This window comes from Ambystoma mexicanum, chromosome 9, assembly GCF_040938575.1.
Source record: "Ambystoma mexicanum isolate Mex_15411 chromosome 9, UKY_AmexF1_1, whole genome shotgun sequence".
NCBI classification, from domain to species: Eukaryota; Metazoa; Chordata; class Amphibia; order Caudata; family Ambystomatidae; genus Ambystoma; species Ambystoma mexicanum.
The window spans coordinates 1,377,499,977-1,377,524,817 of NC_090931.1; the positions used below are offsets into that span (position 1 = coordinate 1,377,499,977).

The 24,841-nt window shown below is 41.5% G+C and overlaps 1 protein-coding gene across 1 annotated transcript in view; it reads left to right on the forward strand.

The window, feature by feature from the left end:
- LOC138489132 (contactin-associated protein-like 5) overlaps positions 1-24,841 on the forward strand; it is a 1,196,734-nt gene that overhangs the window by 222,363 nt on the left and 949,530 nt on the right. The window contains exon 3 of the mRNA XM_069616767.1: positions 5,002-5,195. Within this exon, the coding sequence (XP_069472868.1) occupies positions 5,002-5,195 (194 nt within the window). The remainder of the gene's footprint in view (positions 1-5,001; positions 5,196-24,841) is intronic.

The window sequence follows — 24,841 nt, forward strand, 5'->3', positions numbered from 1 at the left end:
AGTATTGTGAGAAGAAGTCTGGTGGAGTTGAGCAAACTACTAATTTTAGAGGCTGCCCCTATAAGGCATGAAGGGTACTTCATGGACACAAAGGAAAGACTGCATTACTCCACTGGGGATGACCCAGCTAAATAACATAAAAAGCTAGGAAGGACTCCTTGAAAGAAGAAGCCATTGTGAAGCCTACTGGCACCAGGAAGTTCAGACCTCAGATCGAAGACGTCTGAAGGAGAAAAAGTCTGTAGTCAAGGGGACGCTGTAGAAAGGTTTGAGGAATCTTCCAAAGCCAGAGGGAGCCCTGAACTGAGCAGTAGCTGGAAACAAGGTTAACGGTGGTGTGACCTCAGGGAGGTGAGCCATGTGGTCCTTCAACAATGCCAGTACTGAGAGGCAAGAGACCCTGCAGAGCTGCAGCAGTGCAGCTGAGAGTAAAGAGAGAATTATGATGAATGACTGAAGGGAACAAACCAACCCAAAACCCCAGGAAGAATTAGTGACATTGTCCCAACAAACCGAAGGTAACATGAGCTACGGTATGCCTGGAGACGGCTTTAAAATGAGTGAAGAGTGCATCTGTAGTAATCTCCCACATCACATTAATAGTGCCACAATGATCATGAGTGTGGAGGACATCAAGAGTAATTTTCCTCATCAGAATAATCTAAAGAACGAATTTAAAAGTGAAGAGTGGCTTGGGAGTAATCTCTCTTGTCACAATAATCAGAAGAGAGACATTTAGAATCAACAGAATGACAAGAGTGGTCTCTCTCTAACAATATGGCTGTTAAGAATCGTGGAAGAATCAAAGGACATGTTGATAAATTACCTCCCTTGTTTAATTACTCAAGGAGACGGCCAGGAAAGCCTGGGAATTTACATTGTGTTAAAAAAGGAAGAATTGTTGGACAATTGGTTCAAACCAAGGAAAGTCCCTGGGAAAAACTACAGGGACTTGTATGTTTTATTTGTTTGTGTATGATTCTAAAAGAACCTTTACAAAGTTGCATTAATTAATACATCATTACATTTCTTAAAATCCACATTATCAATCATTAAAAGTCTGTTAGTAATTACAATACAATATCCTAAAAGTCTATAACCACGTAATAATACAATCAGTGCATAAAACATCAGGTATAGCATGACTTGGGAGCTCAAGCCAATACTCTAGCAATAGTATGCCATACCTAATAAAGGTTTATATGGAGACATTCAGACTCAGAGTTCAGACATATGTACCAAAACTCACTTGTGCTTATGGACTCACATGTCCAAGCATTTTTTCTGAGTAGACACATATGGGTAGAGCCCAAAACAACACACTCTGTAAAAACATGTTTCAGAAATTCAAGCTTCACTTCAGTGTTACAAATATGACACACCCTATCTTTTAGTGGTGTTTTCAGAATAGCCCCTTTCAAAACTAGCAAAGGTAACTGATTTGTCTGCAATCTAAGAATAAAGTTGTGAACCGCCGGGTTCAGACTTTGACAAAGGTTGGTTTCTGCATGTAGGAAGCTATAGGTAACATTAGCCACATAACAGTAGGTGCATAATATATACAAGTGACAATAAATATTTACCCAGTTAATCTTTCCACTGAAAATGGCCCTTGAAGTAAGGTAATTGGTACAAGAGCTGAATAACAGGAACTACCCATTTTTTTTAAATATTTGAACATTCAATACACTAAACTCACATACCCCCTTGTTTTCAACAATCAATCTGTCCCTACAGCCTGCAACCAGCAGATGACATTTTGGGATGGCCTTAGCTTTGATACACAGCTCCCCTCTTCTACTTAACAGTTGGACTTTTAATTACATCAGTCCCAGCTCTTAGTGCAGGTACTGCATCGGGGTAGATGGAGCCATTTTCATAACCTTTTTCCAGAAGTAGCCTTCCAGAATATCGAGCCAATCCAAATCGTACATCACAATTGCATGTAATCCAAGGACTTTTAAAGGCTGCTACAAGAGATGTCCGAAAACAGCCTCTAAGGCTAATGTAGTTTGACCAGGCAAAGGGAGTAATTCTCCTTGTCTCACCTTTAGCTGAATCAGAAGCTCTTTCAAAAGATAATTAGAAATCAGCCCGACAGTTGATCTGGAGTCATTCTCCTGGCTTCACCCTTATTGTCAAGGATCTTTGCACAAGAGTGTTGGAAAGCTGTCCTGATGCTCATCTACTTAAACCAGGAGAAGGGAGTTATTCTCCTGGCATTAGTTCTGTTTGTTAAATCTCTTTCATCAGTGGTAGGGCGAGAATAGGACAGAGTTGGACAGAGGGCAGACTCTTCTGTTTAACAACAACCCTGATGACGAGCAACCAAGTTATGATTCATTAGGTTGGGCAAACCCTCTATCTATAGGGAGAGATAAATGCAAGCTTATGTATGAAATGCTACTTCTGTGTCCACCTCCTCCTTCTGACATGCCACACTACCCATATGCATGCATTTAGGTATCTGAGCTCCACACACATTACATTGGTGTCTTTGGGTTTACATGAAATCACGCAGAGTGAAAGGCAGTAAGCCAACTCAATAGGCTCTCAAGACTCTATAGGCTTTCATTGTCACATCATGTTGTGAGTACATTTTTCCAATTCACACTTAACACCCTTAACACTTCTTAGTCCCCAGCATAAGGTGATGCCTACCTGTATACCTGATATAGCCCACCACACCATGAGGTGAGGCTTTTCCTGAATGTTCGCCCACATAAATACTGCTTATATACTTACCTGTACACCTGATGTAGCCCCATACCATGAGGTGATACTTTCCCAGAATGTGCACTTACACAATGTTGTTTTTATGCTTACCTGTACACCTAATGTAGCCCTCGCGTCATGAGGTGAGGCTTTACTGGAGTGCACACTCACAGGCTACGCTCATTTTGTAACCTTTATTCTCGGTCCAACACACTATGGACTGTACTACTGCTTTTGTACTGTAACTAGCGCCTAGATGTCTCAGGGCTTTGTGCGCTGCTATCAATGTACAAATAAATACATTATAATAAATAAATCATCAGCTACAGGTGTGATGTTATGTGTATGGGTGTCTAGGATTCTTCTTAATGAAGCTCCTGTTCTTGATCCTTGAAGTAGAAAGGTTTAGAAATAATATTTCACTGGGTATTTCTCCTTCAGCCTCTTTGCCTCTGCAGTTGTGCCTTGTACGATGCTTCCACGGGATGCAACTACAGTTGGAGAGCAGCTTGGCTGCTCCATCCAACCACCGGTGCACCCATCTGTGTCAAATAAACTTTTAATAGAGCCTCACTCTTTTTAACTCAAAAGTGATCCAATTTCAACATAGTATGTGGTTTCCCAACAAGACATTCTCGTAGAGTTTTCAATCATTTAACGTATATGGCGACCTTGAGTCAAGTTACATTTTCACTGGCATGCCATTAAGGTCAAGTGTCCTTGTTTTCTCATCCAAGTACTGACGGAATGAAATAATGTTCTGAGTTCTCTGCTTTTATCCCAATCTAGGTATGGGCCATTGTTCTTTCTGGCACATTTCTGATTACTATCCTTTCATGTCACACTGAGATATTCAATCTTGAGTATAAGGCACTCGGACTCTTTATTCTGATGGAATTCCCATCTCTAATATCCACATTTAGATGATCGTTTCCCCTTGTGTGTCTGTGACTCTTCATCTTGTTGGCCTGGTGTCTTTATGGGCACGTGTTATATTCCCCATTCTTCAGCACTACTGGAAGATGGCTCATCATTGCTACTGGCGGGCACAGCTGGATCTTCAGAGAGATTCTCATTTCCACTCTGGACTACCCTGACAAATGCATTGACCTCCCTCAGGCTGAGCGGCTTCTCCCTTCATAGTTTCTCTTTAATATTGTTGAATACGGTGGTCACATGTGTTCATCATTTACTGGCCCCTTACGTACTGATCAGATATTACCGTAAATTGGCAAGTGGCAGTAAGTCTTCAGAGGACAGCAATATAATGTTCCAAACATTCTTCTCTCCACACACAGATTCCTTAAAAACAAATGACACCTTTGCTGTACCTCTTTGGCCTTATTCACGAAATATTCCTTGAGTTTTGGTATTGATAGTTTGCATTGTTTATGATTAGTTCTTCTGCTAGAGCTATTCCCTCTGCTTACCGTTGTAGAATATTCGGACTCCCCTTGCTTCTAAGCTGTGGCGACAAACCACTGCTTTTTGCCTACGTGTACAATGCCCCCCCCAAGCCACTCTAATATAGATTTGGAATGGATCTTGCCATACAACCCAGAATGTGCATTTGGTCAAAATGTGCCAGGATTACATGTGCTTTGCATATTGGTGCATTCCGAGGATGGCCTTGATTACTCTGCTGTGACCTCGATCAGAGTGCTGTTGTATTTCCTCTGGGAATATTGCAAACATGGTGGTACATGTTGGAAGGAGGTCCTCCTCTACACCTACAAGATCTGATTTTGGCAGTGTGGTAAAATGCGGTAAATATGTTACCACCAGAAATGTGCTAGTAATGGAGTTACCACAGCACCAATCTCATCATGAGTCCCAATGTCTACCACTTGAATATTTCTGAGCAGACCAGGTATTTTTGCAGTCTGCTTGATCATAATGTAGCATTAAGCCCCCATTCGAAGGGCTGCAACGGGGGATTAATGCCATGTGCACATATAGACACCTAACCAATCGGGAAGGGCGATCTTTTGGATCAGGAAGGAGAACAGGAGAAATGTCCATATTCATCGCCAAATTACAAAATGGTGTATTTAACAAAAAATAATTGTTTCAATGTATTTAATAGACATCGCGTTTAGGGAGACATTGAGCAACCCCCTCACCCCCATCATTTGTGATAATACTCTTAAAAGACTCCTTTTTCAAATGATTGTGCGACGCAATGCCATGTCTTTAAACTACTATCAGTCACAAACCTATGGTATACATTGTATGTGACCTATGTAGATCATTATACCATGTCTTGTGTTTGCATGGCTATTGTAGGTGCTGGTGGTTGGTCCCCAGTGGAATCGAATGCCCAGCAGTGGCTGCAGGTTGACCTGGGAGAAAAGCTGGAGATCAATGCCGTGGCCACGCAGGGCAGATACGGCAGTTCCGATTGGGTAACCAGCTATGTGTTAATGTTCAGCGACACAGGGCACAACTGGAAGCAGTATCGGCAAGAAAACATCATTTGGGTAAGCCAGAGCAGTGCCAACATATATGAATGTAGCTTGTGTCCAAATCTTCTGTGTTGCATTTATTCCTAAAACGGACACACTCATTTATATTAGAGAGTGTCTTCTGAATGCTCTTACTTCGATTTTGAAAATTACTGGGGCAAAGGTGTCTTGTATGGTGTAGTAAGGGCTAGCGGTGGGCATGCAGGACGATTGGCATGCTTCTCATACATATGTGTATTGTATGAACGACTGCCACCTTGGGTTGCATTGCCTGAGTGAACTCCCATGTGAGTGTAGGCAGTTGTCATCTGTGACTGACAGGGTCAGCCCATTGTTTTTCAGTGGCCATCCAGAAGACGTCTGTCATTGCAAATGCTATTTTACATTTCCATTATCATTTCAGGATGGCATGTTTTGAAAGATGAGTGTTAAGTCTTCTGCCACGCATCCACATTTCCATGGGGGTCACAGGAATGTTGTTCCGGTCTAAAAAAAACACCCAGTGGCACCCTTGCTCTTTCCTCTGATCCTGGATTGGGTAGGGGAGCCTCAGGTCTGCCGCAGATCAAATCACATGGCATTGTAAAGAGGGAGGATCTGTGACTGTGCCCCCCACCCCCCACACACATGCGGTGGACCCCCTTCCCACATTCTGCAGTGAGGCTGATCACAAAAGTGAGTCTGGCTGTGCAAAGCATTTTTAACGAACGTATTAACTTGCCCAATTTGCCCACCTTCCAGAATGTTGGCATCACATACTCTTTGCTCCACTACAAATGCTATTATCATAAGGGCAAACACTGCCCGAATGATAGTCTTTCAAAGCATGTTTCTTCCAGGGAAATCTTTCCCTAGCCCTGGTGCCAGTGCAGAGTGCAGAAAAGTGTACATGTGTGTCCTTCTGCTAATTGCTCTTGCAACATGTCTGTAATACGGCCCCCAGTGTTTTGTTCACCATATATACGTTTTCGTGAGGTTTGATACCTATGTAAACCAGGGTCATTGTTTAACATTAAGGAATATTTAGTTATATAATATATAGCAAGTCAAAAGATGTACTTATACCATAAAACAACACCATACATAAAATAACACAATAATAAAGCGGCAAACCTAGATACATAAAATAATTCTTCCCAAAACAAGGCTGTGTTGCAATTAAAAACATTCCTGTGCACCTTAGTAGCATACAACACACAGTAAGCACAGTGTTAATTACAATCAATAGAAACTTCATAAAACCAACGCAAGAAATGATAGTCTACATTTCCAACCACTTTGCAGATAACATTCAAATTGAATGTTAAGTTCCTTAAATTCCGAAAAAGCCACAAAACCTTTCTCTTCTCCTCCTCCTTTTCCTCCTCTCTTCCCTGCTAATAATACAGTAGCCTGACTGATGTGCAGGGACATAATGTATCCTCGCTGGCCCTGACCCCCACATCTCTCATCCCAGCCTCTGTCTTTCACTGCGCTTACTTTCTCACCCTCCCCACGGGAGGGTGCATTTATGCCCTTATTCCTTTCTCCTACCAGCACTTCTCTTGACTGTTAATGCTGTGACAGGGAAGACATTTCATCTGTCCTTGGTCAGAAGAATACAGTGGGCCTCATTACACGGTAGGCGGAGGACCAAGGTGCTATTAGCACCTTGGTCAATGCCGGTAAAATACCGGCACCGCCTTGGTGGAAAGGGGAATTACCGCCCTATTCCAAGGTTGGTCGGGCGGTAATTCCCCCTTCCCCCATTGCCCTTCCCCATTCCCATTTTTGTCCCATAGGGCTCTATGGGAATGGGGAAGGCGCTAATTACGGTGCCCCAAATTGCGGTACCGTAATTAACACCCTGTTCCCTTTGCGGGTTGGTTTTTAACGCCTGCTAAACAGCAGGCATTAAAGTACCTACCTGCAAAGGGACCTCGTAGTAAGGCGGTAAGGGTTTACCAGTACCGGTGCCCTTTCCGGTACCGGTAAACCCTTACCGCCGTCCGTGTAATGAGGCCCAATGACATAGATTTGTGACCAGGTCAAGAAAGCCAGCTGCCCCAGACACAGGTGAGAGGGATAGATAAAGCCTTACTGAAGCTTTAGACAAGTTCAAATCTTACATTTGAATTTTCCCACAGACACATGAACGTATATTTTAGTAGCCCCTTTGACACACCAGTAATATTCTCAGGTTTGCCAACACTCTGACCTAGGCCCACAGTTCTCAGAGATGATCTGATGAAAGCCAAGGAGCTGCTTTTGTCACAATTGCCTAGAGACAGCAGATTTCTCGTGCTTTTTTTAATTAGGCTCTCATCCTGACTGGCCCACGAGGAATACTAAAATAGAATGGTGTTAAGAGGAGAGTATCTGAGAGGTGAACTAGTCCAGTTTCTAAGTGGGTAAAGTACATGGGCGTGGAGGCAGGGGTACCCACGAGGCCACAGAGAAAACTTATTGTCTTCATGCTGGGACACAAATAAATTACCTGCACCCCATAATTCACTGTCATAAGACCCCACTGCCACACTCTTTCACCTATAGGCTGTCAGCATGTTATTAACTGAATAATGATATAGAGTCTCAGAAGATCTGAAAATTTCACCTGTATCTTACTTTATCTTCTCTCTATGATTGCTAATGTTAGCATTCCATGAGAGCCTGTTGTTAGAAATGCCTTATAAATACTCAAAGATAACACAATATGATAAGCATTGGTCAGAAACACTTGTGTACAGGCGCGTTATAAATGCCACATCATATTATAATATCATATCATTTAAGGTTGTACTTGGGTATCGCTGGAGCTTCCTGAAAAGGCACATCACATAGCATGTATCAGGATTAACCATGACTCCCAGCCTAGTCATGTATTTACCATAGTCCTCCACCAAGACCTGGAGGGACCGCAGTGTCTTTGCTATGAGAGCTGCATCAGCGGCATAGCTCAACACAGGTGCATTGACATCACATGTAGGTGTGTCTGAATCCACTCTCTCCAGATAAGATGGGAGGGAGTTAGTATAGGGGTTGAATGCACACACCCTCCTGAACCCTTTCCCACCTCATCAGACCTACTTACCCCAAACCTTGGAACCCATATGGGGGGATTCCTATGTCCGGAGTACAGGTCTTGGAACCCACACCCCTTCTAAAGCCTCCAAGAGAAGACCTGCGTCCCAGTGGTCAAAGGAAGAACTAAGACCCACAAAGGCCATAGCAATAGGGGTACTCAAGAGACAGACCTACTTAGCCAAAATAAGATATAAGAATAATATTTATTGTAATTTAGTTTACATTGAAACTTTACACAAACATTTATAGTAGAAAAATTATTAACATCTAAAAACATATGATACACGATTAAATCAAAATTTAAATTCAAACTAAAATGTCATATTTCATCAAAAGGCAAACAATGATGCTATCAGCTTACAATTTAGCATTTCACTACTCTCAGCTATACAGTCTATTACATATTGTCTATGGATATGCACTCCAGTTCCGGGTTAACATCTAGTTCTTTACATGAAGGGCAGTTAATAATTTGCATTGTTATCTCATTTATCTTAAGAGGAAACATTCCCAAGTCACATGTAAAGTTCCCTTTCGGTTCCAGCAGATTTGGTTCATCTTGATATTTATTTTTAACTCCTTATATTGTTATGCTAAGGCTGACTTCCACCTTCAGCCAGATGTTGTGCAATGCCATCAATAGGCTCATACTATTAGAGTTGACACAATGGAGCCAAAATAGTTCCTCCTTAATATATTCATAGTTATGTACATATTGCCCCAGTAGGAGGTTAATATTGTTTGTCATTTTATTACATTCTGTTAACAGATGTCTAGCTGTCTCCAGTTGATCTTGCGCTTTACATAAGCAGCAGAACCGTAGTTCCTTAAGATATAGGTTAATGCATTGCTTGACAGTGCCCAAGCCTGATCTAAAAGTCAGATGGGTATCGGGCAAGACAAGTTATTCCTGCCCTTAACACATTCCTTCAATCTGTAGTAAGACACATGAAAAACGGTTTACACGTCCCATCCAGCAAACAGATGGGACAATAGGAGGAAGTGAGATTTTTCATATCTTTTTCTAAAGGTGACACTAAGGTGCCAGTCTTCTAACTCTCTGGAATATAGCATTCAGACAGAAAGGCATTGAATGCATTGCTCACGAGGGCACCCTGTAGACCAGTGCAAGAGCAACATAAATCATGTGGTACCCTATCCCCCCAGATACCTTCAGCGGTCTCTGTGGATCAATCACCAACTCTAGATCATCTATTGTGAAAGGCTCTAGGGGTCCAGCATTAGTTTTCTCTTTGGATGTTACTGTTACTACCCTCCAAATCCTGATCAACCCCAGAGCCATATAGAATGCAAAAGTGATTGACCCAATTTTTCTTTTTGCACATGAATTACAGGAACTTCCAGGTGGCCCGGATCTAATGAATTCATAGTTCTAGTGATGCTATTCCAGAAAGAGTTGCTGTCATGGGAAGCTGCAGCCAAGCATTGAGCTTCACGGTGTGTGTCAGCTATCTCTACCCTTCTTTTACCTAGTTCTATCTTATAATTCCTTTGTCTCCGAACTGATATTATTGATGTCAGGTATAGCCACCTTAAGAGCGTCGAGAAGGGTTCTTCTTTGTTCTTTGCATTTAGTTGATAACCATGATTTATGTCTAACGGGGTGAATGGGTTTGTTTGTACTAATAACCTAGCCACCGTTTTTAACACATTTTCCACTTCCTTACCGGGCTTCAAAGCACCCTGTTATCTCCTAGGTTTACCAACGTCTTTGGATAAGAGGTACAGTGAGCTTTGTCTCTTGCCGACCTTAGGACTAAGTAAGCAGGAGCGGTTTGTGATCGCTCTCACAACAGTGAATAATTTAAAACCCAGAGATGTTACTCTTACAGTGCATGGGGATTAGAATACAATTGATAATGTGAAAGTAACCAGATTTAGTCTGAAATCTGCCATTTACAGCTCTGTGGTCCATATTGATAAAAATATTCCCTAATACAAGTGCAGCATTTGAGGTGGTCGAATCAACCAGGCAGGGGCTTGGGATAAGGAAAGACCCTTACCAAAGGGTAAATCCTCTCCCACAACAAATCTATGGGTAAAATCCCCCCAATAATATGGGGAACTCTAAGCCATGTAAACTGGCGTATTAACCAAAAGCCTCTGCAGAGTTTGAAACAGCCTAAACAACTGATTCCTATATTTGTTGTTGTAATAATTCATACATTTGAATGCAAGTGTTGATAATCATTATGATGGCATTTAATACGTTCAATTTCCCAGCCCACTGTTACAGCTATATAAATTGCCAAACCTCCATAGGGTCCAGTGGATGAATGGATTTCAGTGGACCATGTTTCCTGAAACATAACAACCTGGTGTTTGATTAAGAAATCATACCATAGCGGTTCATGCAGTTTGCTGTGTAGAACAGCAATGTTCCATGCTAGGATGTTACTATACGCCTTGCTATCCCGAGATATTCCAGGGATGCCTACACCCCCACTTTTAGATGTCCCAGCATTAGTATTCTTGCATCCTTGTATTACACCACCTTCAATAGTAAACTCCTGGGTTTGAGGTATTAAGGACCCCTGATCTGCGTCAGCTGTAAAAGGATAGGATCGCCAGTCAACCTCCTCGAGGCCGTGCAGACATTCAAATCCGTGTTTTAGTATTATTTCAGGCAGTGAGCTAAGACCCAGGACTTAAGCTGGTCTGGGGCATGCATAGAGTCCAGCACTGGACAGAACTAAGCTGGGAACTCCAGGCACTCAATGAGTCCCAGCTCTCAATCTGCTTGCCTCACCTTCCCTATAGAAAAACCCAAGAGGCACACAACTAATGTCAGCCCTGATTAGGCGAGTATGTGTGCCTCTCCAGAGTAAGTCTGATACCTTTCACTGAAGGATAAGTGGTCAACAAGAAGTGTTTCTCAATGGTCAAGGCTGCACCACATGCATTCTTTACAACAATGAGTCACCTTGTTTATAAGCCAGATAGTGTTCTCAGAAGCCGGTTGTTTAAGCTTTGGGGCGTTTGACATTACGACCAATATCAAGGAGATCCACGGAGTAAAAACTACCCTCACCCCTAGGTACATGTCTGGGACTATCGGCCTGGAATGGAGGACACCTTGCCCTTAACCTGAGACATTGTCGGTTTTCTTCAGAAGGTATGGGATTGGCCAAATGTATTACTTCGTCATTTGTAGCTGTAACCCAAACAATGAGGTGGTGACTCTTCTCGGTCTTACACCCAGACTGGCACCGGTTGTTAATTCCTTTAAGTCCCCATTTCTTCCTTAACAGGAAATTGCCATCTTCTCAAACCCAAAGTTGTACCATCTTTGCAAAGCGTATTCTCATTACTGAAGCTATTTTTGAGAATGCATTTGGAGACATTAGGGGTTTTTAGGACCGGAACATTGGTTGGCACATTTGATTCAGGGGAGGGAGTTACAGGACCCACCTTTGCAAAAAAAAAAAAAAAAAAAAACTTCAATAAAATGTATATTTAACACTTGATAATTTAGCATATTTAGTTGCGCTTGAAATGTGGCTTCTACACGGAATGTTATGTACTTGATTCTCCATTATTGATAAACGTTTACTCCAGGCATATTCCGGATATATTTCATTCATGATTAAGGATTTGGCCAAGTTATTGCCTAACATTGATTTTTTGTTGAGTACATAGAGCGCGCATATTTCCAGTCGAACTGCGGCCCCCTGCCCCGCAGGGTTTAGGGCCTGGGGATTAGCTCATTTAATCCACTTCAGAGAAAAGCCCCCAGATCTATAGATTCAACATTTTCCAGGGCACCAAGTGACTTTCAGCTCGAATTATTTGGCCCTCCATAGTGCTGACTGTTTTTTTAAAGAGTGCTCCAAAGTAGTCAATTTCGCACCAGGCTTCCAATTATAGTCATATCACCTCATACGGCCAAATGTGGTGCATTTTGTGTTACCTTGCACCACTTTTAGATATTTTACGTTTTTTCTTGACTGATAGCCCTTGGTCAAATGCCAATTGATCATTTGCTTTGTGTTTAACCATTCAGACGCTGGCAATAGTTTTGACCACTCTGTAAGTGGAACACTATACAAGTAGCACGAATGCCAGTAAGTGTAAGTTTCTAAAGGTGTAATGTGCTGTGTGTGAAATGTATACAACTATTTGGAGAAGCACTCTCTTATAGCATTTCGTTCTAGATTTAATGCTCGTGTAATCCACCAACCTAGTGCTATGAAGTGCAAAATACTAAAGTATCTTGGCTGGTCGCTGAATTCCTTTTTGAGACAAGCCTTGCAGGTGAGGAAGAGCGATTCATCACCAGGTAGCCAGTTAGGTTCATGAGCAGTGCATTGTGTTTTGCTGCAGGAAGTTGCTTTAATTTTATATTTATATTGCTCATTCTCTTTTTTATATCCTGGATTCAATGTATTATTTATTTGTTTTAATGGATGATGCAGTGGTGAACTGTGTACCAGTGTTCCTATTAATCATGTGTTGCTGATATGTCATAATTTTATGACGTAGCACTTTATGGTGGTGCTCTGTGCACCCGTGTTTGTGTTGCAATGCACTTGCGCATCCTATACTTAATTGACATGTTTCATTATGTCAAAATAAAGTTCTGATGATGATGATGACTAAAGTATCAATGCAATATATGGAGAAGCACAAAGTGCACGTGCAGGTATAAAATTAGGACTCAAAAGTACTATGATACACAGATCAATATAGTGAGCAATGCACTTTAGTAGCAGAAGCCGTAGTCTACCATTTAGTTGATCACAAAAAAGGACACAACGTGTTAAGGTGCTAAAGTGCCAACACCCAAAAGTGCAAAAGTGCAACCTACAGGTTGTCAGAGCAAATGTGATAGATACAAACATTTAAACTGAAAGCAACAAGATAATCAAAACTTCCGGACACCTTAACAAATAGTCACGGTAGAAAGACATTCATAAAAACTCATAGAAACATGTGTCAGTTCAGAATTTCTGCCAGCAAAAAATAAAAAGAATAACATAATAGTGAGACAGCACAGTGAGGGGAGGGACCTGACTGGGTCAAGCGGCATATACAAGGCCGCTGGTTCCCTCCTACAGAAATATGCAGTAACTGGGCCAGTAAGCAACTCAGTAGTCGATTCAAGCAGGAAGAAGCAACAACTAAATGGTTTGGGAAGCTAAAAAAAGACATGTCCGAGCCCGCATCATGTGGCAGCCCAGTGCTGGCAAGGGAGATAACGGCTTGGTCTTGCTCTTGGCCACTGGGCATCCTCAGATATCGGGCAAGCCCGAATGGATGGTAAATAGTGTAGGTCAGGCCAGTCAAATCCCAGATAGTAACCTGCAACCAGAGTGAGTTCTTCAGTCCTACCAGATCTTCTCTTGCTTGCAGTATAATCCAGCACAATGGAGACTGCTCTTGAGACCGCTCTACACAGCTCCATCTGTTGTAAAACACCCAATATTAGTGTGTATCTGTGGATTAAGCAAAATAGGTGGAAATGTGCAACTGCAAAGCCCAGCAACAAGGGCCAGCAAGAAGCCACAGGCAGTGGCCGCCTTATCTCCACAGATGTCGGCAGCCTATCTGCATGGTCCAGGAATGCAACCGGGAAAATGGCAGCTCCCAGGTGCCCATGAACATCAGGAAACAGCCTGAACCTCTGCCTGCTCCTCTCCATTTGTAAGGGGCTTTGAGCTGCAGGTAGCATGAGCGGCGTGGCAAGACAACATTTTCCAGGGTTCTCCTCCTCCTCAATAGTTTGGTAGCTCGGCTCATGCACTAGAGAACATTGAGAAACAGCTGTGCCATATATATATATATATATTTATAAATATATATATATTGACTAAAAAAAACGTTGTTAAGGGGACGTTATTGTTAAGTTGCACTACTAACAACCTGTGCAATTCACTAAATACACTTTACAAACGGGCCACTATGGTTCAAAGTAAAACCGAAAAACCCCTGAAATTCGCCAGTTATGGTAGACTAAGCACCCATACCTGCCCACACCACTTTGCACTGCTAGCACTAACACCCAGGACATGAAAGATGGCATCACAAATGTCATTGATGACATCACTGATGATGCATGTGTAGCCCCTTTGTTTTTTCCCCGAACAGGGAAGTGTGACGGCGGAGCGGACATAGATATCACTAATTTTTTTAGACATATTTCTTGGTTGTTTTAAAGAAAACTACGGGACGGATTGTCACCAGATTTACAAAAGCACGTTTTCGAGACCAAGCCCGTGCCACTGCCACAAATTTTGTGAAAATTCGTCCACGGTTTGACCTGTAGGCATGTGCAAAGTTTTTCCCCCATTCAGTCTATGGGAAAAAAAGACGTTTTGGGACCCCCCCCATAACATTTGCCCTCTGCACCAAACATCACCAAATTTGCAAAAAACCTTTTTTGCAAAGTTTGGAGAGGATTCGTCCAGGGGTAGCAGAGTTATAAGCCACCCAAAACGTGTTGTTCCTATGGAAAAAGCAACTTGACCATAACTACACAGCCACTAATGTGGCTGTGTAATATGGATAGATATCTATATATTCAGGGGGGAAAAACGTGGTTAAGAGAGAGTTAAGGTGATCAGAATTAATGTGAAAAATACATAGCAACAAAACCTTGGAAATTCAGTGAAACAAAACATTGTTTAAGAGAGAGATAGGGTGATCAGATTAAATGCAACAACACCCCTGAAATGTAGCAATCACAATTCATTGGATCTTAAGGGTTTTGTTATACTATTGTTTATCTGGGGCCCATTAGACATGGCCTTCTGCTGTTGCCACTGTCCATGTTGCACCAATAGGTTTCTTTGGGGTTCACTAGTCCTGGTCTCTTGTCTTGGCCACTGTCCAAGTCCCAACAATAGGTATCATTATGGCCCAATAGGCCTGGCCTTTGGCCTTGTCCAATTGCAACAGCCTTTGGCTGTGCCCTCTGCACATGTTGCACCAATAGGTTTCTTTGGGGACCAGGTACCCCAAGGCCTTCAGCCATGGCCACAATATATCTTGAAGCAATACTTTTCTTTTGTGCCCACTTGGAGCCAACTAGCCATGGAGAGTTGCAATGCACTTCGGCCGTGGTCACTGTACATCTTGCACCAATTGGTTTCATTGGGGCTCACTAGCCATGGCCCTCAGCTGTAGCCACTTTACATGTTTCAGTGATACCTTTCTTTGGGGCCTACTAGCACAATGGCACAAGGCCCCTTACCCCTTGCTTAGTAAATGTGTTCACTGAAGGTCTAAAGTTTCCTTTTTCACTCTCCTTCGATTCCCACAGTATTCCCTCCAATATTCTTCAAATAGCAGCAACGTACTACACATATAAAAACAAGAAACTACCAATGCCTATGGGATTCTCCTGGTATTCCCTCAGATAACACCTGAAAATCAAATAATCTTTCCAGTCTTTGTCGGCACTCACCAAGTGCCCCCCTTTGCTCTCCATAGTCCCCCACTCCCACCAGCTGCATTTTTCTCTCCCTGGCTATCTTCCATTACCCCCTTTCCGTCGTTGGTTTGTGCGACGCATTTTCTTTTCTGAGCCATCTTGCGGTATTGCCATGGGAATCTCGTGAGATTTCCTGGCTATTCCCCAGATAATCTGGAACCCTTTGAACTGTGGCTCCCCAGACCATCCCCAACTCTCCAATTTCACTGGAAATCCTCTTTCCCCCTCCCCACCTCTAACCTGATGCAATCTGATCCTTCTTCCACCTCTAACTAGTTTTCTCAGACCTTTTCATGTTAAACTTCCCACGGTATTACTGCTGTAACCGCTCGCATCAAGCCTCTCTGCTGCAGAGCACCATGAGAGATATAGCTATATTTTTTGGAGAAGGGGGCACCCACTTCCCAGTCAAATATTCTCGATCAAGTTTGGACTTTTTCTCTATGGGAAAATGAATAGTAGCAGGCCGAAAACAGCCTTTCATTCATTTCTTAATTACTGTTTAATTTCTTAGTGAATCTCTTTCCATATTTTCCAGTCTTATATATATATTTCACCAGAAATGTTATGTGCCAAGGATTACAAATATTTTGCAACTTTCCACAAACAAACTTAAGGAACATTAGAGTGGCTTAAAATGGTCAAATGCAAAATCGCTAAAAACATCCATTGTGAAAGAGCATATTCAAACATTAATTCAAGGTGTTAATATCACAAACACAAATCAGTTGACTAAAGGACCATGATACTGGTGTATTTAAGCTTCAGGTTTGCAGTTTAAACGAGGGGACTATTTGTATCAGGTTCATATAAAACAATAGAAACAAAACAGTAAATATTACACATGCAATAGATGACACATCCATGCTCTGCAGTCTCGGAAAATCTTCTGAATACATATATACTATTACACAAACTTATTATCAAACTATACAGTTAAGGACTTTTTTAAAACAAATAGAACATGCATTGCAGGACAGACATGATTCAGAATAATCAGAAAAAAACTTAGCAAAGTGTGTTAATTATTTAAAGCGATCAATGACAGTTGCAAATGCTTCCTGATACTGAATGTTTAAGTTTCATGGTAACCCAATAACATCTCACTACTTAGAACACAATCTATTTCATACACTTTTTTGAGATTTTAGTTTTCGCAGAGAAGTAAGCAACAATGCAAGGTCGCTTACTTATTACTGCAAATATCGATACACACCATGTATAAGTAGACACTTCTTCTTAGAGGTTGGTCCATTCATTTCCTTTTGTTTATCCTTCATGAAAGAACAAGTCAAAAGGACATATTGCTCTGTCTCACTGACTTCTGTGATGCCTAAATAACCATTGCTCACTTGGTATGTGCACCCAGCCCCTTGCGAAAAATGTTCCTTTTCCATCGCAGTCTAAAGTCAAGGAACCATTTTCTTACTGTTGGTATTAATTGTCTAATATGTATCTGTGAATGAACATACTCCAGTCACATACAATTCAAGGTGGACTCATTTTTTAAGACTTGTGTGACAATCTCATATTTCTGCCCATTGCTTGTGTGTGTTCTTACATAGTTTCATCAATTGAGGTTTCAACTTTGGGATATTCTAAACCAACTACTGTGTCCTTGGTCACCTAGGCAAAGTAACCCTTTGCAACATCCCATCTAAGGGACCATACTATGCCTTTCAAATTTTGTGTCAGCCCCTGAACTAATTGATTGGAACCCGAAAATGAGAATGTTGACATGAGATCTTTTACACCTGACAGGACACACCATCTACCTACATGTTGAAATCTCTAAGCGAGCACGTTTCTCTAAGTGCAATAGGGGCCATGCAATCGGACAAGGTCAGGAAATCAAGGATGGCTGTAAAATGGGATATAAACTATTACAATGGTCACATTGTAGTAATATCCATTCTTTTTTTATTTACAACATATTGATTTTATTATTAAGAAAGAAAGTAAAGACATAAAACACAAGCATATAACTGACGTTCACACACAGTACAATCCAAGAAAAAAAACACCTTAAATCCCCTCTTTTTCACGTAATTCACAACGCAATCTTTAGGTAGTGTGACTAAATAACCTCAAATAGGTGGCTCCATGTGATAATATCCCGGCAAAAATGTCTCCATACAAGAATGGCACTGTTTTTTTCCGGCGATATTACCAGATGGAACCTGGGGGTACACTCCCGCAACCCCCATATTTTTTTAAAGGGCCAGGGGTACAACCCCTCGCCCCCCGCTCCCATTTACCCCATAAATGAGGCCCATAAATAATGTTGCCTATGCCGTTTCCCAGTGACTATATGTATGGCAACATTATTTATGGGGATAATATTACCTGATACCAAATAGGTTTGTTTTCTTTCTCCTTTCTCCTTATACTGCGCCCAATCAGATTTTAACAGTTGTCTTGTCTTCTTCTACCCCACTAGCATCAATTTTATTCCAGTCATTTCTGCTCTATGTGTCCAACATCTTTGAGGAAATGGCAAGTCTTCAATCTGAGATGTCCCCCCCCAAATCAGATTTTCGGATGTAAAGTCTGTATGTGTCCTTAGGATTCCATTCATTGTCACTCTAATTTCCATCCAGAAACTACTTACGGTACTACACTACCAGAGCATGTGATCAAGCTTTACCCTCCTGTGGCCACAACCTCAACATGCATATGAGACTTACTCTTCCCTTTAACCACCATACGAGCAATTGTCCAAAACACTCTGTTCAGCAACTGGATCTGTCTTGCCGTATCTCCTCAGTTTAGTGAGGATACTGCCACATTCTCATCATAGTCTCTCCATCCTTTAATAGGAATCTCCCATCAGAAAACCTCAGTCCATTTGTTCCTTAACTCCACATTTTGATTTGAAGTAAAGATTGTTTCTGGTAAGAACTCAGCCTGGATTCCATCCGGGCCCATGCAATTATCTACATTAAAGCTAAGCATTGCTTCAAAAAGTTCAGTTCTTATGTTGTTATTTATATGTCCACATCTTTCTGCTTATTAGGTGATAGTTTAGGCAAGTTTAGCTCATCAAAAAGGAGTCACTTAACCTTCATCCATCACCACGTCACTTCTATATAGTTTCTTGTAGAGGTTTTTGAATTCCCTATTAATATTCTCTGGATTACATGTAATTCCTTTTGAAACAGAAATGGAGGGACTCTCTATTTCCAATTGTTCTCTCCCTCTAGAAAGGCTAACTCACCCTGCCCATGGGGATAACCCTAGAAAAACAGTGTTGTTCCGTCACCATATTTAATACAGCAAACAATAATTTCAAACGTCAATTGTGGCTTGAACTGATACCAAACCCCAACTCCAATAGCTCTAAAAATGCTGCTGCACAAGCAGCCGAAGTAGACAAGGTGGGGAGTGTCCTTCTCATTTATTACTCCCCCTCATCTGTCAAATTAAAATCTTATTGATGAGAGCAAATACAACAGTTAATATTTGTCAAGTGAACTGGAGGTATTTGAACCTCTTTATCTATATCCGCTATGCCAACTAAATACTAGGTCCTGGGAACGTCGACATCCGGAGCTCTTAGTATGTTTGCCAATAGGAGCACCAGGCTTGTTGAAAGAACTGAGCAGCGTACTGTACACTAGCCATCATAAGGATTACTTGATAAACTGACTGCTTTTGCACCACTAGAATTGGGGAACGGAATGTAATAGTGCCTGAGTTTTGATGCTCAAATACTAATTAGTACTATTGGTGCTGGATCAGATGATCAGAATTGATCAACTCTTTGTTACCCTTCCTGATGTCAATATGTAATGTATTCTGGAAGAGACGTCATGGACCCCAGAGTGAAAACTGTAATCCATCATTGTTGGGGCTGCTAGTCTTTTTTTTTTTTTCTTCACGGGTGTGCTCCAGGGGTGTCCCCCGCAACCCGCAAAACACCCCACTCACTATACCACACAATATAGTGAGCGGGGTGTTGCGGGGGAACCCCCTCGGCCCCCATTTATTTATTTTTTACTCACCTGCACTGCTACCACCAAAGGATCGAACATTTGGTGTTCGAACCTTTGGTGGTAGCGTTTTTAGAACTTTTGTTCATGCAACCGTTTAGATACAGTCTTTTTGTACAATACCATGTAAAGTGCCACTCTTTTCCAGTAGAGCATCAAGGACCTCATAAAGTCTCCACCTAACACTACATTGTTGTCTGAGTCTATGGCCAGGAATTGTGATAACTCATTAAAAAAAATCTGTCATTAATTGAAGGTGTATATATGTTGCACACTGAAAACACAGTAGTTTACATTTGGAGTCTTGCCAATATCATCCTGCCCTCTTTGTCTCTCCTCTCAGAGGGAACGCTTGTTGGGGTGTATTTATGTATTAAAATTGCCACCCCTATTGAGTGTGTATTATAAGTTGACGCAACCACCTTACCAACCCATCCCCTACTCATCCTCCCAGATTCCTCCATGGTTATGTTTGTCTATTGTACCACGGCCATGGCCACATCAGTTCACAGCTTATTTAAATATGTTGAAACCCATTTTCTCTTGATGACATTATTTAGTCAATTAACATCCCTCAGAAGCTACGGGTGGGATCATACTCTGTGATGTCATTCTATCTCACTATATAGCACTGGTGTCAACTGAACGTTTCCACTCAAGCTTCACTTATTAAATAAATACATAAAGAAGTGTAACACTTGCTCTAGAAAGAACCTTGAACCCCTCAACAGCCACCCATAAGTGCGATCATTTAACGTATTGACTTATTTGCTTAAGTTACTTGCTTAGCTGTTTAACTTACCTATTTCAATAAGTGTATCTAATCCCCAAGAACCTAGTCTTGTAACACACGCGATCAACAAAATCATATATCCAAAAGCTCCCTGCTGCACTGCCTGAGTGAACGACTTATAAATGCATCTGATTTAAGAGAGGATGCATTGAAGACCTATACCTTTTTTTTCTTCCTTCCGGACATCACTTTGCTAATCAATATGAATATCACTGTCTCACTTACCTATCTGTGTCTAATCCCAAAAATCCGTGTCCTTGTAATGCACGCTATTGATAAATAGGAGAACGCAGTGTATGCCTATATCTCCAACCACTGTTCACAAGCATTCTGATGTCAGAGGCAATTAAGTATTGTAGTTAAAAACACTTGTTCTGCACGAAAATAAACAAAAATAAGAGAACATACTTTAATTTGACTTCTCATGAAGGGCATGTTCTTCCACCTTCACCTTCCTTTCTCCCACCATTCCCACGGTACATGGTGATGTTACTGTTGTACAATGCCTAGCAAACGCGTTGTGGGGTGTTTGAGGAAAGCACCTCTAAATGTGTGTGCACCGTTCTTCAACAGCCATTAGAGGAAGGAATCTAAAACTTACCGAATGTGAAATGTGTTCTTTCCTTCTCGTGCACAAACAACTACAGAGGTAAGAATGAGTATTATGTTCTCATCTCATGATGAACACAATTAAAAGATACAACTGCATGTTACTGTTAATGGTTCTGAAAATTTGCCTAACATCCCCTCTATAATAAACAATACAGTATCATTGAAAACTATATAATACTATTAAAGAAGGTTAAACACTTTATCAGAGCTTCTGTGAGTAATAGTTTGTAATGCTAGGGATGTACAGGTGAAAAAAGATCAACTTTCTTCTGGCTGAGATCTCTTCAGACAACACATTGCTTTCACTGGGTCCTTGTTGGGCTAAGTTGCACTTTCATTTGCAGATCCTTGGCTAGTTATTTGACCTCTCAAAAACGTTCCTCTTCTCCACTACCTCATTTGGGAAGTCAGGAAATATAGCCACTTGTGTTCCTCTATATGCAAATTTGCCCTTTTCTCTTGACAATTGTAGAGGTTTCTCTCTGGTGCTCATTATAGTCCAGGTAAAAATGATTTGTCTTGGTTTTTTTCTCATTCCTTTTGCCCATTCTGTATGCCACATCCAAGGAGGAAGGGTTGATCACTCCATTTCCAAGTGTCTCTTAAAATATCTTTATCACCATGGTGTGTATCTTCCTCATCCTCAAAGAGCTCCTCCACTCCCACCAACCTTAAGCTGGGGTGTCTGCTTCTAATGTTCATCTCTGTGTTTATTGCACGTATTTGAGATACATCTTCTGCCAAGTCATTATATAGGTTGTGAAGCATCCAGTCATTTCATCACATAAAATCAATTCTGAATGTAGAACTTGTGTTGTCCTTTCAATTGTTTGCAAACACATTTTCAACTCCCTGACACCTCATGTCATAATGGACCTGAGGCATGATTCAGTATACATATGCTATTACAGAGGTAAATTAAGGAGACCTAGACCCCTGTGAGCTAGGTTGCAGTAACCCCTAAGATATCAAGATTAGATGTGTTAATAATGGCATACACTAAAATGGCATGTTCACAAGGGAGCAAACATGTCTGAGTTTACGACATACATTTCAAAGCTGTACATTTCAATTTTTTAGACCATTGTTTTCCCCCATTAACATTACAGTATGTTGTACTGTTCTATGTATTGTGAATCAAAGTTATACTCTGCTGCAGTGTACCCCACCATCAATATGCACATGACATTCTGTTGTATCTGAAAGTAAAAAGCCCACAGGAAATCAGTCAACTCTGTGATTACCTAGCCATCACTCAGTCCTGGATGTCGACTCCTTACCTGAAACTGAACCCATCCAAGAATGTGTCCCCATTGCTCAACACGCTAAACAAATTGTCCAACAGTGACTCAATGATATGCGCCTAGAAGAATTTGATACACAACTCTTGGATTCAGCAAAATATTAGGCTTCACCATTGACAGCAGTCTGTTCTTTCAGAAACACAAAAACAAGATGGCCCGTATGGCCTGGCTCTGAATCTCCACCCTCGGCAAAAGCATTCCCTTTATCCCACCCCAAGGAGTTCTGGACCATTGTGCAGGCCCTTGTAGACTATCACATTGATGGGGAAATGCCTTCCTAATGTGACTCGAAGCCATGCAATTTGCTTCTCTAAAGGCAATACACCTCGATAAACCACAATGTGCAATGCAATTTGACAGATTTTGACTGGATAACCCCCATCCTATGTGAACTACATTGGCTTCCTGTCCATGCAGGATACTGTTAAAATCTACATGTATTATGTACAAAGAAGTCACAAGCAGCAAACCAGAGTACCTTGGAAATGCTCCTTGCTCAGAAAATCGACCAACCTGCTCTAATCACAACTCGCCCATAAAGGAACCATAAACAATATCTTGTTACGCACCCACCCTTTTGGAATTCGATCTGAGTATTGCCTTGGAATTACCCCACAATTTTTCAATCTCATAAATCACTCAAGCGTGAATTTTTAAACAACCGACCAAGGATTAATCCCAATGGATGTACAGACTGTCGGACAGACCATAACTCACAGTACTGCGATAATGTTAAACAATGGTAGCCCCAATAATGGCTACCCGCACTGTACAGTGCTACGCAGCTCTCAAACCCGGCCCATGGTTTAAACAATACAATGAAATAAACATTTAAATAAGGGCAGTATCTGCAAAAGAAATTCAGCAAACCTGATTACAAATTTAAAATACAAGGTTGCTTTGAAATGTAATTTAAAGTCTGGATGGACTCAAATGTTCTGAAAATAAACCCAGATGAAACATAAATGTTAGTCCTAGACAAAACAAACAACACCTGGACAACATCCTGCGGGCAGAGTACTTTTGGACAATGCCCTTTCCCAAGTGCAGGATTTAAGAATCTAGGCCTAATCCTAGACAACAGATTAACTCTGAACTCCCAAGTGGCAGCAATAACAAAGAGCTTTTACTTAATTATTTGGAAAATAAAAATATTTCTCTCTTAAGAGTGGCACCCATTGCTGGTTATGATTTCTCTATATCCTCTCTCTTGCATTTCAACAATGGCATTTATTTATTGCTCCCAAATTACATGGGGCCTCATTTCGAGCCCGGCGGTAGCCGTGCCGGAAAAACTGCACGCACATTTGTATTTTCAACTGGCAAAGAAGGAACCAGTGGAACACATTTCACAGATACACATTCCAGTAATCACTCAACATTCTCTCAATGACCTCACACTCGCAGGCACACAGGGACATCGGATGTAACACATCTCCCTCTTTTTCAACCACAAAAATAATTTGAAGCAACAACCCACCTGAGGACATGACCAAAGCAAACCACGCCAGAATGCTTGCACTACATATATACTCTCTGCACCAACTAGTAAACTGTTCACCTTCCACCGGATCTTGCCAAATTCAGACCTTGGGCATGCCCTGCTCAAGAGTTACCTGCCACAACATTTGGCTACACAACTCACCACACCATTGGGCTACTAATTCAACAGGCTAAACTCTCACAAGGAAAACTATGCTCCTTATACCTGGTGTGCCACCCCAGGCCTCTGGTCTGCCACCGCCAAGCACATAACCAGACATCGGAGCCGAAATACCCCAACCACCGAATATCAGGGCAGGGGTACCCCAACAACGAGCCCTAGTGGGATAGCAGCAATGGACAACAATCCAAGTGGAAAACTGCAAGGAATGGAAACAACCAGAATACTTATATTATCCAAGTTACATGAAAACTAGGCTAGGAATCATTCACCTGCAAACACACTACCAACATCCACATTCACACATCTCCCCTTTTTGTACAAGGTGGGCACGGGGGAAACACTGAGTAAAACACAGTCCTAAAAGTGATGCCACACTCCACCAAGGAATCACCAAAGAACACCAGCTTAACATCAACCCCATCCAGAACTGCAGGCCTCATAGTCCAGGATCCACCTAGTTTACACACACAAAATGTAAGACTAAACACCCCAACAACCAAAACTCTAAGGTGGGCACACACAATGTGAATGCTTCCAAATCGACCTATCCATAACGGCACACAACCTTCAGAAATATTTTCTTTCCACAGATTAGGAAACTACGGACACAAACAAAGAGGCAAAGGGATTGGCAACATTAAAAAAAAAAATACCTGCAATGACAGGCCTTATACTACCAGACAGTGTTCTCGATAGCAAAGGAAGCTTGAAACAAAAAAACATTAAATAAATTATATGTTTTCATATAGAGCTCAGTACTATAGTCAGCAACAACCAG